Raw genomic sequence first — 13,883 nt, 5'->3', positions numbered from 1 at the left:
CCAAAATTAGCGGAGGGGTCGGGATCAGAGGTGGTGGACAGAGCTGCAGCCCGTCCCCCGTGACCAGGTACATTTGATTTTACCTTGCAGTGGTTTGTTGGGTTTTTTTTACTCTTCCACAGGCTTTGAAGCAGAGATCAAATGATCAGCTTCTACTTTAATGTGCAGATTTGGCTCACTCAATTTAAAAAAAAACAGAAACCAAAATAAAACCATGGCACCGGCAAACGCACTTCATGGGTCCTGGCTGAGATGTGCCCAGAGCCGGTGCAGGGAATGGCTTCGGTGCTGTCAAACACTTAAATGCAGAGGGTGTGCAGGGGATGTTTGCTGACTTGAGGCTCCATAGGAAAGCACGGGGAGAGGAAAAAATTATTTTCTAAAATCTAACCCCATGCAATGACATGGGGTGAAACCAGTAGAGCTGTGAGTGAGCTGCATTGGTGCCTGTGAGGCTGCGGCCACTTGCTCCAGCGTGTTCCTGCTCCTGCTGAGGCTGGCGGTGCTGGGGGGGCTCTGTAGGAGAGTGGGGGTGCTGGGGGGCTGCCACAGCACCAGGGAGCCTCTCCGGGTTGCACCAGTGGGGTCAGCTGGATCGGGCTCATCCGCAGCCCTACACCAGGTGCCAGCCCCATGTTCTGCCTCCCGGCAGTGAGAAGTTTTGGGGAGATGCCTCCATGCCGAATGCTGGGGGGGTCAGGTCTCTGGGAGAGCTCGGCGCTGGGAGGTGGCTGTCGAGCTTTGTGACCGCACTGACCCACAGCATTTTTAGCTTCTTAGGGCATGAAAACACACAGCTCCTCATCACAGTTTGGATTTTGTGGCAGTCATCCCCCCTTCCCGAGCTGTGACCGTGTGACAGAAGTAGCTTCTGCCCCATCCGCCTCCCCAGCAGCTCTCTGCTCATCCTTTGCTTTCCCTTCTAACAGCCCAGACACCAAAAAACCCAACATGCACTTGCCATGTACCGCAGTTACTGCTGCTGGCACTTCCCAGCATCACGGGGAAGCAGAGTCTCCAACTGAAAAAGATCTCAACCCAAACCTTCCTTTTTTCCTCTCTCTCCAAAATGTGACCTTTTTTCCCCCAAGAAAGTCCTCTTTGAAAGTTTTCTTACTTGGGTTATTTTCTATAAAATCAAGATTCAAATCACATTTTTACCAATTTTCATTTTCTGGATGGTGCATTTTCTGTTTTCCTTTCCTGTAGCTTTTTAAAGGGTTGCGGCCGTGGGGGCAGGGACACGGCAGTGAGGAGAGGAGTGAGAAAAAATACAGGCGAGAAACAGTAAAAATTCAAATGCTTGGAAGCTAACGTGATTCTATCCAATCTGTGTTGGAAAGCTGGGACTGGGTGAGAGTTTGTCCTCGTCTGCAAGTTTTAGGGTGCAAATGACTTGAGATTTTTCTTCCGTTTTCTCTCCAACTTGTTTTTTAATGACTCGCCTGCGAGGCTTTCTTGGGAAAGAGGCATGCAGTTTGCATTGGGTACCCAGTGGGATTTCCAGGTCCCTGTCTCTGTGGTGTGTTCAGTGAGTGCGGGGGATGCCAGGGAGGTGGCAGCGCCCTGACAGCTCTGCAGCATCTCTTTATCTGCTTCATCTACCCATCTCACACTAAGAACCAGCACCTGTGTGTCAGTAGTTAAGCTGGATGGATGTGCCATTCCTCGGCACTGCGCGGCAGCAGGGTGCCCTTGGCTCCCGGGAGATGCCAGGCTGTGCTGGGGTGGCCGCTCACGCCCTGCCTGTGCCCACAGATTGCCTCCCTGCTCAAGGACCATGAGCGCATCCAGGCTGGCCAGACCAGTGCGCCCAGTGACGACGACAGTGACATCAAGAAAATCAAGAAGGTGGGTGGCGGCGGGTGAGCGGTGTAGGGTCTGGTGCTCATGGTGGGGTCCCGGTGCTCATGGCGGCATGACAGACACACTCCGTGTGGGGCTGGTAGAGCAGCTGGCCTGGGTGAGCTAGCTGAGGAGGTGCCTCTGCTAATGGGTTTTTCTTAGGAGGGAAATGTGTTTTGCAAACCTGGAGACCCTTCTGCTCATTGTGTTTGCTCCGTGGGGCACTCCCCGCTCTCTCCGGGGGAGTGGGGCATCCCTGCCCATGCTGGCTTGCGCACAAACAGCGCCTCTTACATCTGGCTCCTCCCACAGCTGTGGTTATGCCTTTTATTTTTGCAAAGAAAAAGCCACTGCCCCAACAGCTTTCCTGCAGGGAGCAGCAGACCCCATGAAGAAATCGGCTCCAAATACAGCGCTCTTGGGGAGAAGAAGCCACGCTTATCAGGAGATGCAGCTTGCTGTGCACCACACTCCCACAGGCGAGCCCAGCACCACATGGTGCCACGGAGGGGACCAGCACTGCCACTGCTCAGGAGCAGGTCCTGCCCTTACCCGATCCCTGGGAAAGCCTCTGCTAGCCCTGGGCACCTGCTGCCCTGTGCAGGGGACACGGGGTTGAACCCTGTGGATCCCTGTTTCTTGTAGGAGTCTTCCATGTGTCTCTCTGTAAAAGGGAAAAGAGGACACTGTCTGCAGTTAGAAAGTGCATTTAGATGAGTTCTCGTTTGTTTCCCAGCCGGGAGGATTCAGAGCAGCATCAGTAGCAGGCACCATCGTGCACATCTCCGCAGAGCCAGGGAAACCTCACCACAGCGCCACGGTCCCTGCACCATGCCAAGCGCAGGGCACCTGCCCGGCTCCTCAGCCTGGCCCCTAACGTGGCCGCTGCTCCCTCGCAGGTGCAGAGCTTCCTGCGGGGCTGGCTGTGCCGGAGGAAGTGGAAGACCATCATCCAGGACTACATCAGGTCCCCCCATGCTGACAGCATGCGCAAGAGGAACCAGGTTGTCTTCAGCATGCTGGAGGCAGAGGCCGAGTACGTCCAGCAGCTCCACATCCTCGTCAACAACTTCCTGCGGCCGCTGCGGATGGCGGCCAGCTCCAAGAAGCCTCCCATCACGCATGACGATGTCAGCAGCATATTCCTCAACAGGTGAGTGCCATCCTGGGCTCCAAGAGCTCTGCGGCACCCCGGCACAGCCAGCAGCCTCTGGACAGCCTGCTGCCCTACCCCAGGAATGGGTGCTGGGAGACTCCCCAGGAGCCTGCAGCCTGGCCCCCAAAGCCATGGATGGAGCTCACCATCCCCACGGGACACCTGCACAAGCAGCCCAGTGAGTGCTTGGCACTGACATGAGGACGTGCCGCAGGGGATGATGCTCCAGGGCTTTGGTAGCAGGTTGGGGCTGCCAGGAGCCCGTCTGTGTGAGGTCCTGGCTCTGGCGGTGGGGAGGGCAGTGTCCTTTGGCAGTCATAGCAGCCCAAAGGTAACGAAGGACGAGTAAAGCGGGGAGGATGCAGCTTTCACGGGAGATGGTGTGGAGGGGCAGCCGCAGCCACTCCTGCAGATGTGACACGAGATGGAAGCCGCTGCAGTGTGCCAAGAGTGGCTGTCCCCAGGGGCTGGCTGGGATGGGGGGTGGCACTCACTGACTCCAGCCAAGCCATGGTGATGCCAAGTGTGTCATCAGTATGTGCCAGGTTTAATGGCAGCTGCAATGGCTCTGTCCCACGGTTGTCCCACAGCAGCAAGTCTTACCTGCCAGCCCTGGAGGTGCTGGCCACCTGTCCCTTGCGGCGGGGAGCATCTCCAGGAGCAGTGCTCTTGGCTCCCGGCATTGGCTCCTGCCCCTCTCCACAGCCCTTGCTGCTGCTGCTGCTGGGAGCTCCCTGGGCTGCATGGGGTGCCAGCCTGCTCTGGCAGCAGGGAGGGACCCAAACTGCAGAACCCAAATTCCAGTTTTCCCCACATCTGGGCTTGTGTGAAGACAATGCCTTGTCTGGGACAGGCACAGACAGAGCCAGCGTCGGACAGCGGGTGCTGGGTGCAGGGGAGGCTATGGTGCTTTCGCCCCCATTACCAGCACCACTCTGCTGGGCTGGGGCAGGGGGTGGCTTGTTCCCCTGCAGGAAGGGGGGGGTCTGGGCTCCCCTGCATTTCTGGGTTGACTTCTGAGGGGAGCTTCAAGCTACTCAGTTCCTCCCTCTCCTCCTCTGTCCTTGTCCATCACTCCCCATGCACCTCCAGGGACCCTTTCTGCACCCCACCTTGTGCAGCCACCTCCCCAGCCAGCCCGAGGGCTCCCCTGCTCCCCTCTAGGCTGGTGATTTTGTTTAATTAGTCATTATTTGCCACTTGTTCATCTGCCTTTTCACTCCTTGTTTTATCTTTCAGTGAAACAATCATGTTTTTGCACCAAATCTTTTACCAAGGCCTGAAGGCAAGGATATCCAGCTGGCCGACGCTGGTGCTGGGTAAGTGTGTGCTGCCTCCTCGCCGTGTTCCCTTCCCACGCGCTGGCAGCGCCGAGCCTGCTCTCCTCCTCCTCCTCCTCCTCATGCAACTCAACAGGCGTTTTGCTAACTGGCAGCAGCGGTGAAATGCATCGCATGGCACATTGTTCCGTGTTTGTATTGGTCGCAGGGGCAAGAACTGGAGCAAAAAACCCCAGAGAAACCAAGTTGCTGTGTTCCTGGTTCTGCTGGGTGGTGGAAGGGGTGGGCTGGACCGTGCACAGGTGATGCTGAAGAGCATTGCTGTGTCAAATTAGACCTTCAGCTAGCACTGCAGGGTTTCTTTAAAACCCAAACTGGGCAGACCTTGGGCTTGCACAAGCAGCAGGAGATCCCAGAGGGTGCCACAGGTGGGATCTGGGAGTGAGGAGTGTTGGGAGCCGGGGGGCTGGATCCCAGGGGGTGGGCTGGACCAGCACACCCACCTTTCCACTGCCTCTCTGCTCACAGCCGACTTGTTTGACATCCTGCTGCCCATGCTGAACATCTACCAGGAGTTTGTGAGGAACCACCAGTACAGCCTGCAGATCCTGGCGCACTGCAAGCAGAACCGGGACTTCGACAAGCTGCTGAAGCATTATGAGGCCAAGCCTGACTGCGAGGAGAGGACCCTGGAGACCTTCTTGACCTACCCCATGTTCCAGGTGACGGCTGGCACCGGGATCGGCCCCAGGAATGCCACCACAACAACCCCTCCATCCTGCCCACCCCCTGGCACTGCACTGTGGCTGATGCCCTGCTCCGGTCTGTTGTGCCACAGATCCCCAGGTACATCCTCACGCTGCACGAGCTGCTGGCTCACACCCCCCATGAGCACGTGGAGAGGAACAGCCTGGATTACGCCAAGTCCAAGCTGGAAGAGCTGTCCAGGTCAGACCCACCACTGCCTGCCCCTGCCCATCCCTGCCCATCCTGGCAGCCAGGGGTGCAGGGCTGGGGCCAGCACCACGGTGGGTCGGGCCAGTGGAGGGGTTTCTTGGGCAGGCTGCCAGCACGGTGGGCTGCCCTTCTGGTGGGCAGGGAGCAGGGCTGGGGCAGGCAGACCCTCACCCGCAGGGTTTGGTGAGGGTGCAGTGCCAATGGGACTGGTCTGGTCTGGGTGTTCGTACGGCATCTGCAGGGTAAAGCTGGTGGAGATGGTCATGGAGGGGTTGTGCTGTCCCACTGGGGTGGGACGCAGGAGAAGCTCAGTCCTCAGTTTGCTCAGAGCCCATCAGCCATCCCTGACCAGGATGAAACCCCTTGCGAGCTGTTGGCAGTTTTGAAAGCTGAGATGTTCTGGTGCCACCTCCTGCCCTCCTGTGCCACCCCACCCCCGGGGCTGGTGGGGTGGGAGCCTGGCTGCTGCTAGCCGGGGGCTGCCTTTTCCAGGGCTCCTTAATGATGAAAGACCAATTTTGGAGCGCCGGGATGGCTCTGAAGGTCCAGCTCTGTCCTCTGTCTGGCATGGCTGTGCCGGTGGCTGCTGGTGGGGTTGCCCTGCGGTAAGGGGCTGAGTGCCTCCAAGGCAGCTGCAGTGACCACTTGGGAATTGGCCACGATTCCCTGTTCCCAACCCCCTCCCTCCACAGGCCACGGACCAAAGCATTCTGTGTGTCCGGTGCCAGCGTGTCTGGTGCCAAACCCACCAGCACTCCTTGGTCCCAGGGTGATCCATCAAGAGGTTCCATCCCTTTTCCCACTCCTCAAGAAGCAGGGATGTCGCAGGGGGCTAGTGATGGGGGGGATCTGTCAGCCCTACATCAGAATTTTGCAATTTCTGATGCAAGAAGCACTCACGTTTCAATATTTAGAAATCTGGAGGTACAGCCCAGGCTGATGTGTGGGTTACCTCCTGAGCTCCGGGGTCTGTCTGGGTAGATACAGGTGACTGCCATAATCCTCTTGATATTCCTTCAGTTTTGGTGTTACCTGGTGCAGCCCCTCCCGTGTGTCCAAAGGGATCTGATGGGAAAAATGCAGATCTCATCTGAGCTCTGATTTTCTCTTTTCCCTCCTTCAGGATAATGCATGATGAAGTGAGTGAGACTGAAAATATTCGAAAAAATCTGGCGATAGAGAGGATGATTATTGAAGGGTGTGAAATTCTGCTGGACACCAGCCAGACTTTCGTAAGACAAGGTACCGCGTTTGTGTTTATGTCCCTCCCCTCCGCAGTTATAGCAAAGCCCTGCAGCCCCCGTCCCCCCCATCCCGCATCCCTCTGTGAGTGGTATAATTTTAAAATACAGCTGGTTTCTGAATTGTCTCTGCCCCAAAGCACCTCACTTCCAGACAGTTTTGGTGCTGCATTTTATTGCGTCACGGAGCAGTGTGCGCGTTTTGGCTGTTACCGATTTCCTAGCACCAGGGAGGTAGGGGGATGCATCCTGACCTCCTGGGCATGCTCCGTCCGGAGGAGCATCCATGCGGTGTGGGTGCAGGGGCGGGTTGGGGGCCATGGCTGGTGCCCACCCTGTCTCTGAGCCCCCATAACCTGCACAGCTGGTGGCTCACAGGGCTGGTCCCAGCCCTGACGCCTGGGGACATGCCCCTGCTCCGCTCTGGGCGCATGGCAATGCCCCACTCCTGGGGACCGTGCCCTGCAAAGGTGCCCCCGATGCCGCTGCCAGGGATGGGTCTCTCCCCTCCGTAGGGTCCCTCATCCAGGTGCCGATGTCAGAGAAAGGGAAGATCACGCGGGGGCGGCTGGGCTCCCTCTCACTGAGGAAGGAGGGCGAGCGGCAATGCTTCCTCTTCTCCAAGCACTTGATCATCTGCACCAGGGGCTCTGGAGGCAAGCTGCATCTGACCAAGGTGCGGAGTGGGGGGGGAACTCAGCAGCCCCCAGTGAGGGCTCCGGCAGCTGCTGGGGAGCTGTCGTGGCTCCCTGGGGTGCCAGGGCCACAGGCTTGTGCATGGGGAGGGGGCAGAGGCCGGCACTGCTGCAGTTCGAGCTGGCCAGGCTGTCTTGGTGGCACAATGGGTCCTGGGACCACCATGCCCTTCCCTGGGTGCAGCATCCCGGGGGTGCCGGGCTGGGACGGGGCAGGCAGGCAGATTTATTTTGTGTGGTTCAGATGCCTTATCAGTGATGTGTGGAGCTGAGTCACGAGCAAAGATGAGAAATCACAAGTTCTCAATAAAAGAAGTTATCCTGATTTGTAGCAGAAACCTCGACAATCTATTCAGTGAGAAACTTAAATTATAGAGTAGGTTTGTACATAACGCTCACAGTCTCCTCTGGTCCGCTCCCAAGACTCACGCTTTTGTTGGTGGAAGTTTTGCAGTTAATTGAGCAAGAATCTTACAGAAATTGCTTATTACTGGTATTAAATTATCAGTTTGAAAAATTACAGTCCCTGGCAAAGAGTTCGTAATTACAACAACAGGCTTTTGGAAAATTTAATTTAAAACTCATATTAAATAATTTATAAACAAATTAGTTGATCGGTTATACAAGGCAAACCGCAACATCCCAGCAGTCAGTAACTGATTTTTTCCCAGTGAAAGCAGATGCTGTGCTGGCCGCAGGCTGTGCGCGCCCTCAGCAGCATCGCCCCGGCCCTGGGGCAGTGGGCTGCGATGCAGCATGGGGGTCTGGGGCAGGGCAGCCCCCAGAGACCCAGGGGGATCCTGCCACTGAGCCCTGACTCCTGTCCCTGCAGAACGGCGTCATCTCCCTCATCGACTGCACGCTGGTAGAGGAGCAGGAGAGCACCGATGAGGATGGTAGGTACCCCCGCCCCACCAGTGGCCCCGAGCTGGCAGGGTCCCCTCATGGCGTGCCCAGGGCCCTGCTGAGCCCCCACCCATAGGTGCAGGGTAGGGGTGTTGGCTTGTGCATCTGCTGGTGGGTGCTGAGCAGACCCACATCTCAAAAAACAGTTGCAGCTACTCCAGGACCCTCTTTGCTGGGGCTGCCAGCACCACCAGCATGGCAAACCATCTCCCACTGCGCACCACAGACTGTGTTGGGTTTTGCAGCGTGGTCACCCCATTGCAGGGGGGGGGGGGAACATGCACCCAGGGGTGTCGGGGAGGTGCTGGGGGTGCAGGTCCCATGCTGGGGACTGCACTTGATGCCAGACCCTTGGCACGACGTTGCAGCCAGCCCTGGGCAGTTGCTGTGTTTCGTGGCTGGGGACCAGCGGCAGCAAGGGCAGCACTGCCGGTGTCCCCTGTACAGGTCTGGTGCCCTCCTGGGCCGGACTGCCATCCATCCATGCAGCATAAAACCAGCCACGGCAGAGCTGCAGCAAATTCAGATGTTGAATAGATTCAAAGAAGTCATGATCTACTGGCTCAATTTAATTAAGTAAATCATTTACTGTGAACCAAACAGATGCACATTTATGCAAATATGACCTTCCTGAGGCAGGCAGCGAGTGTCACAGCTCAGTGCTTGCAAGTGGAAAAACGCAGAGATGCTGGACATCCTCAGCCATGCCCACTTAACTGCAGGCTTGTGAAAAAGAACAGGCTCCTTTCTCTTGTCCTAATTATGAATTCATTAACACGTGCTGGGGAGCCGGGCTCTCCCCTGGCATGCAGCGGTGGGGCCGCAGTGGCGAGGCCATGCTGCGCTCCTGCTGTGCAGACTTTATTTTGCGAATGGTGAGTCTTTGCCCAGCAAACCTGTCCCATCCTCACTGCAGACAACCCACAAAATGCAACAAGCTCCATAAAACCATAACAAAACCTATGGTGGGGGAGAGGGGGTGGGGAAATCTTTTCACAATCACTGTGTGTGCTTTTCCTATTCCAAAGCAAAAACATCAGGGCAGGACATCGACCATCTTGACTTCAAAATCGTGGTGGAGCCAAAAGATTCCTCATCTTTCACGGTTATCCTCGTGGCCTCATCCAGGCAGGAGAAGGCTGCGTGGACCAGTGACATCAGCCAGGTAGGATGAACCTGGCTGGGAGGAGGTGTCGGGGCGCCAAGTCCCTGAGGATGGGCAGCCACCACAGGATTCCTGCTGCAGCCGTGGCTTTGGGCACCCAGAATTAATGCTTGACATTTGCTGCGTGGCTGCAGTTCTGCTGCCTGCCCTTGGGCTGTGGCTGTGCCGGTAGCACCCGGCTGGGTTTGCACCCTGGGTGCGTTCTGGTGCCAGCGGGGTGCTCGGGACCTGCTGCAGGCTGAGGTCTTGCTGCATCAGGCTGCTGTGACCAGCCCGGGTGCACCCCCAAGCCTTGGGCACCCAGGGAGAGCGGTTTCATGCAGAGGGTGACTTGGAGCTGGGGGGCACCAAGAGCCCAGCCATTGCTGAAAGCTTTCTGGTGTCTGGTAGCTCAAAGAGGAGGAGGTGGAGGAGGAAGGTGACGCAGCTGCAGCAGGTGGGAGCAGAGTTACCTATCAGTGCTCTGCCTGCACGTGTTGATACATGGTTTGGATTTCTGCTCTGACTCAGACACGTGGTACAATTTACACCTGCTCTTCATTTGCTTTATGCAAATGACTTTGAAGATATTTTTTCCCAGGTAGGAGGAAGAGAAAAGTTATTGATTAAATAGGGATTGCCTCCTGGCCACCTCTGTTGTACCATGCCCTTGTCTGCATACCCTTGCTGAGCATCGGTCCTTGACGAGGGCTGTGGGGGGAGCTGGGGCCTGGCCCCACGCAGGGAGGTGGTGGCTCAGCCAGCAACACCTGGTCCCACTGTGCGGGGCTGGGGTCAGTTCTGCCTGCATGGGGGTCTCCAGCCCACGCTCCTGCCCAGAATAGCCCTGGGTGGTGAGCTGGCAGGGAAGGGACCAGTGCTGCTCTGGTGCTCGCAAGGTCTCCCTCTGAGAGCATCCAGCAGTGCAGGCAGGGAGGGGAGTTCAATTACAGCAGTAAAGGATGAGAGCAGGTTTCTGGCATCTCTCGCAATACCTTTGTGTCTGCCAGCGCACCCTGAGCCTGGGCCAGGTCTGTAGCAGCAGAGCTGGGGAGCAGCTCTGCGTGATGCTTTCCCCAGAACAGGGATGCAGGACTGTGATGGTGAAGCTCCTGTTTTCAGGCAAAAGTCTTGCCCTTCCCAGCTGTGCCCTCCCAGCTCGGTCCTCCATCAGGCGCGGTAGATGCAGTTAGCCAGGATGTCTGGTCAGGATAAGACCAGGCTTGGGCTCTCTTATGGTACGTCCAAGCCAGGTGGGCAGCAGGGCCGGCATCGCCGCCGCTGCCTTCTCCCACTTCCCACCCGTGTCTCTTCCCAGTGTGTGGACAACATCCGCTGCAACGGCCTCATGATGAATGCCTTCGAGGAGAACTCCAAGGTCACCGTCCCCCAGATGATCAAGTGAGTGCTCTGCCCGGGCTCTGCCCCGCTCCACGGCACAGCTCCTACGGCAGCCAAGCGCTGCCGAGATCCCTGGGAGCCCAGCAGCTTGCCCATGCACTCAGGCACTCGGGTTCGCTGTTGTCGGCGTGGTAGTTAGGAGCGGTAATTAGCTGGGAGAGGAGAGTTGTGTGGGACTGTGCTTGGGGAGGTGGGAAGGTTGAAGGGAAAATAAAAATAGTAAAAGCTGGGGGGGAGCAGGGAGGTGGAAGCACCAGAAGAGAGGGGCACAGGGGGCTGCTGTCCCCATGGGTGCTGGAGTGCAAGAGCTGCCCAAGGAGGCGCATGTGTGGCACAAGGGGGACCAGGCAGAGCCGGTGGGAGGGGGCAGTGTGGAGGGTGTCCCCCCTACATCAACTGCCCACACTGCTGCGGGCCTGCTGTCAGGCACGGGCAAGAGTCTTGGTTTGTGAGTGTGCCCCAGTGACAGGCTTTCCACATTTTTTGCACAAACCTCTGCAGTGTTTGCAGCCATTCTGGGGTGCAGGCTTCCATGCTTCCCCCATATCCCTGCCTGCGGTTTATGTAGGGGCACCCTGTACGAAGGAGGCTCCTTTGCTGCCGAGGACCTATACTGCTTCCCGTGGTCTCTTGGTTTCGTTCCAGGCTGGAACCACAGATATCTTGTTTCTCTGCAGGTCTGATGCCAGCTTGTATTGTGATGATGTTGACATTAGGTTCAGTAAAACGATGAATTCCTGCAAGGTCCTGCAGATCCGCTATGCAAGCGTGGAACGGCTCCTGGAGAGGCTGACAGACCTGCGGTTCCTGAGCATTGACTTTCTGAACACGTTCCTGCATTCGTACCGTGTCTTCACCACTGCCCTGGTCGTCCTCGACAAGCTCATCACGATCTACAAGAAGCCGATCAGTGCCATCCCCGCACGGTGAGGCCACACGTGGCATCGCTGCAGTGCCTGTGCCGGTGGCCTGTCCTGAAGGACTGGCAGGGTTTATGGGGGGGACGGGACTGCGGCACTGCTCCTCCAGCCCCTCTTCTGTCCTGTCAGTCCTCTGCCACCCCAGATGTGCCTGGCCCTGGTGCCAGCCCAGGGCTGTTTCCCCTGCTCCCCATGAGTTGTGAGACCAGCAGATCAGGGGAGCAGATAAACCCGAGCTCGGTGGGTGTCCCCACCGCCGGGAGGGCTGGGCAGTGTGAGCAGGGCAGCAGGGGCTCGCGCTGGCTCTGCTGGGCCTGGGGGGATGCTCTGGACACCCAGCGCTGCCAGAGCTGCTGGTGTGGGGTCTCCACTGTGACTCAGGCAGAGTAGGTGTGAGTTCAACCTTTCCCTGTCTCTCCACCAAGGTCCCTGGAGCTCCTGTTTGCAAACAGCCAGAACAACAAGCTGCTGTACGGCGAGCCCCCCAAGTCCCCCAGAGCCAACCGCAAGTTCTCCTCACCTCCTCCTCTCTCCATCACCAAGTCCTCATCCCCCAGCCGGCGGAGGAAGCTCTCCCTCAACATCCCCATCATCACAGGAGGGAAGGCGCTGGACCTGGCTGCTCTGAGCTGCTCCTCCAACGGCTATGCAAGCATGTACTCCTCCATGGCTCCCTTCAGTAAGACCACCCTGGACATAAACAAACTGTATGTGTCCAGTAACTATCCCAATAAAATCCCTGACGAAGGAGAAGCAGCTTCAGAAAAACAAGAGGAGTCGCTGCCGAGCAAGCAAAGTAAGTTGCTGTGGATTTGCAGATGGGTGGGCTCCAGCCCTGGCAGCCAGCAGGGGGGGGGCTGGGTTTGGTGGGTGCTATGTAGGAGGTACAGGGACATGGGCAGGGGCTCGGGCACACTGTGCCCAGGGGCTTTGTGGCAGCAGGTGGCCCAAGTGGGTGCTGGTGAGGGGGTGTGTGTGCAGGGAGCCCCTGCCCCACGAGCAGGCACGCAGCAGTCCCCTGCGCACTGGGGAGACCAGTGGCAGTGGTGGCAGCGGTGGTGGTGGTGCTCCTGGTGATGCAGTGACTGGTGTGATGTGGCAACCAGGAGCCTCAGCAACAGGGTACTGCGGGGAGGCAGTCAGAACCGGGTGAGTAAAACATCGCAAAGGCCACAGGTCATTGCTCCGTTGAGCATCCCTGTGCTGACGTCTATGGTCACGGCTCTGAGCACAGCACAGCAGTGGAGGACAGCAGTTTCCCTGTCTTTAACAAAAGCAGGAACAGGCTGCAGCATCCCTGTTCGCACCTCAACATCATCCTGTCCCTGGCTGCGGGTTGTGTAAGCACCTTCTGCACCTGGGTGCCCAAGCAGGGGCTCCAAGAGGGGGGAAGCTGCTCTGTGGGGCAGTTGTAGACCAGGGGAGGGGACAGCCCAGCTGGAGGTCAGGGGACAGGCTGCCCCAGCTCCTCCCGCAGCTGGTGGTTTCCCAGTGCCTGCACCCTGCGAGGGAGGTACTGCATCCTGCTCTGTCACTGTGCATGGGATGCATGGGCTGGAGCTCACCCGCGGTCCGGTTTGCCATTGCCAGCCCTGGGCAGAGCCTCTGAGCTGGCACTGCATGCACCATGCATGGCACAGAGAGCTCCTGCCTCCCGTGGGTTGTGTGCTACCTGAAAGCTAAGTTATATATATAATAACAAAACAAAAAATAATCAGCCAAAACCCAAAACCCACCAGCAGAAAGAAAAAAAGCACTCCAAAAACCCCCAAAGTAATTGCAGGACTGTACCTTTCCTGTACTTAGTTGCTGTGTGCCCAGCTGGAACGATTCTGACTTTAGGAAAATCTGGAAGAGCTAAAATGCAGCTGCAACATGCATGTGTCCAGCGGTGATGGTAAATGTGTTCCCTGTTCCTCCCAGGCTCAGAGGTGTCTGTCAGGGAAGAGTCGGACACGGATCCCAACCAGAGTGATGAAGCAGAAGCTGAAGCTTCCCCAACAAAATCTCCGACAACTCCTAAGTCCATCAAGTGCAAAAATTCATCAGGTAACAAGTGAGCCAAGACTTGTCCTGCTCAGGGGTCACCCAGGGCTACCTGCTGCCCTTGAACCTGGCCGTGCAGAGCTGCTAAAGGTGCAGGTGTAAAACTGAAGCAGACATGAGAAGGAGCAGGACTTTACCCTCTATTTTGCTGCAAGGGGGCAGAGAAATGCAGAACCCTCTGCCTGTGCCACAGAACTGGTCTGCACATCTTACGGGGTCCTCTCACCCCTTTCCTCCCCACTCGGGACTGATCTGACAAGTTAGGAGCGAGTTATGCTGCTTGAGATGTGAG

The 13,883-nt window shown here is 57.3% G+C and overlaps 1 protein-coding gene across 3 annotated transcripts in view; it reads left to right on the top strand.

The window, feature by feature from the left end:
• RASGRF1 (Ras protein specific guanine nucleotide releasing factor 1) overlaps positions 1–13,883 on the top strand; it is a 41,862-nt gene that overhangs the window by 15,944 nt on the left and 12,035 nt on the right. For 2 of the 3 annotated variants that reach the window (XM_005239415.3, XM_027789558.2), the window contains exons 4-16: positions 1,759–1,851; positions 2,745–2,998; positions 4,241–4,320; positions 4,810–5,003; positions 5,120–5,229; positions 6,362–6,480; positions 6,995–7,155; positions 8,007–8,070; positions 9,109–9,245; positions 10,543–10,625; positions 11,303–11,551; positions 11,971–12,341; positions 13,469–13,594. In XM_005239415.3, coding sequence (XP_005239472.1) covers positions 1,759–1,851; positions 2,745–2,998; positions 4,241–4,320; positions 4,810–5,003; positions 5,120–5,229; positions 6,362–6,480; positions 6,995–7,155; positions 8,007–8,070; positions 9,109–9,245; positions 10,543–10,625; positions 11,303–11,551; positions 11,971–12,341; positions 13,469–13,594 — 2,041 coding nt within the window. The remainder of the gene's footprint in view (positions 1–1,758; positions 1,852–2,744; positions 2,999–4,240; positions 4,321–4,809; positions 5,004–5,119; positions 5,230–6,361; positions 6,481–6,994; positions 7,156–8,006; positions 8,071–9,108; positions 9,246–10,542; positions 10,626–11,302; positions 11,552–11,970; positions 12,342–13,468; positions 13,595–13,883) is intronic. The other variant, XM_027789559.2, reaches the window with a different exon arrangement.

The sequence above is a fragment of the Falco peregrinus genome, chromosome 1 (assembly GCF_023634155.1).
Source record: "Falco peregrinus isolate bFalPer1 chromosome 1, bFalPer1.pri, whole genome shotgun sequence".
Lineage (NCBI taxonomy): Eukaryota > Metazoa > Chordata > Aves > Falconiformes > Falconidae > Falco > Falco peregrinus.
This window is presented reverse-complemented; position numbering and strand designations above follow the sequence as displayed.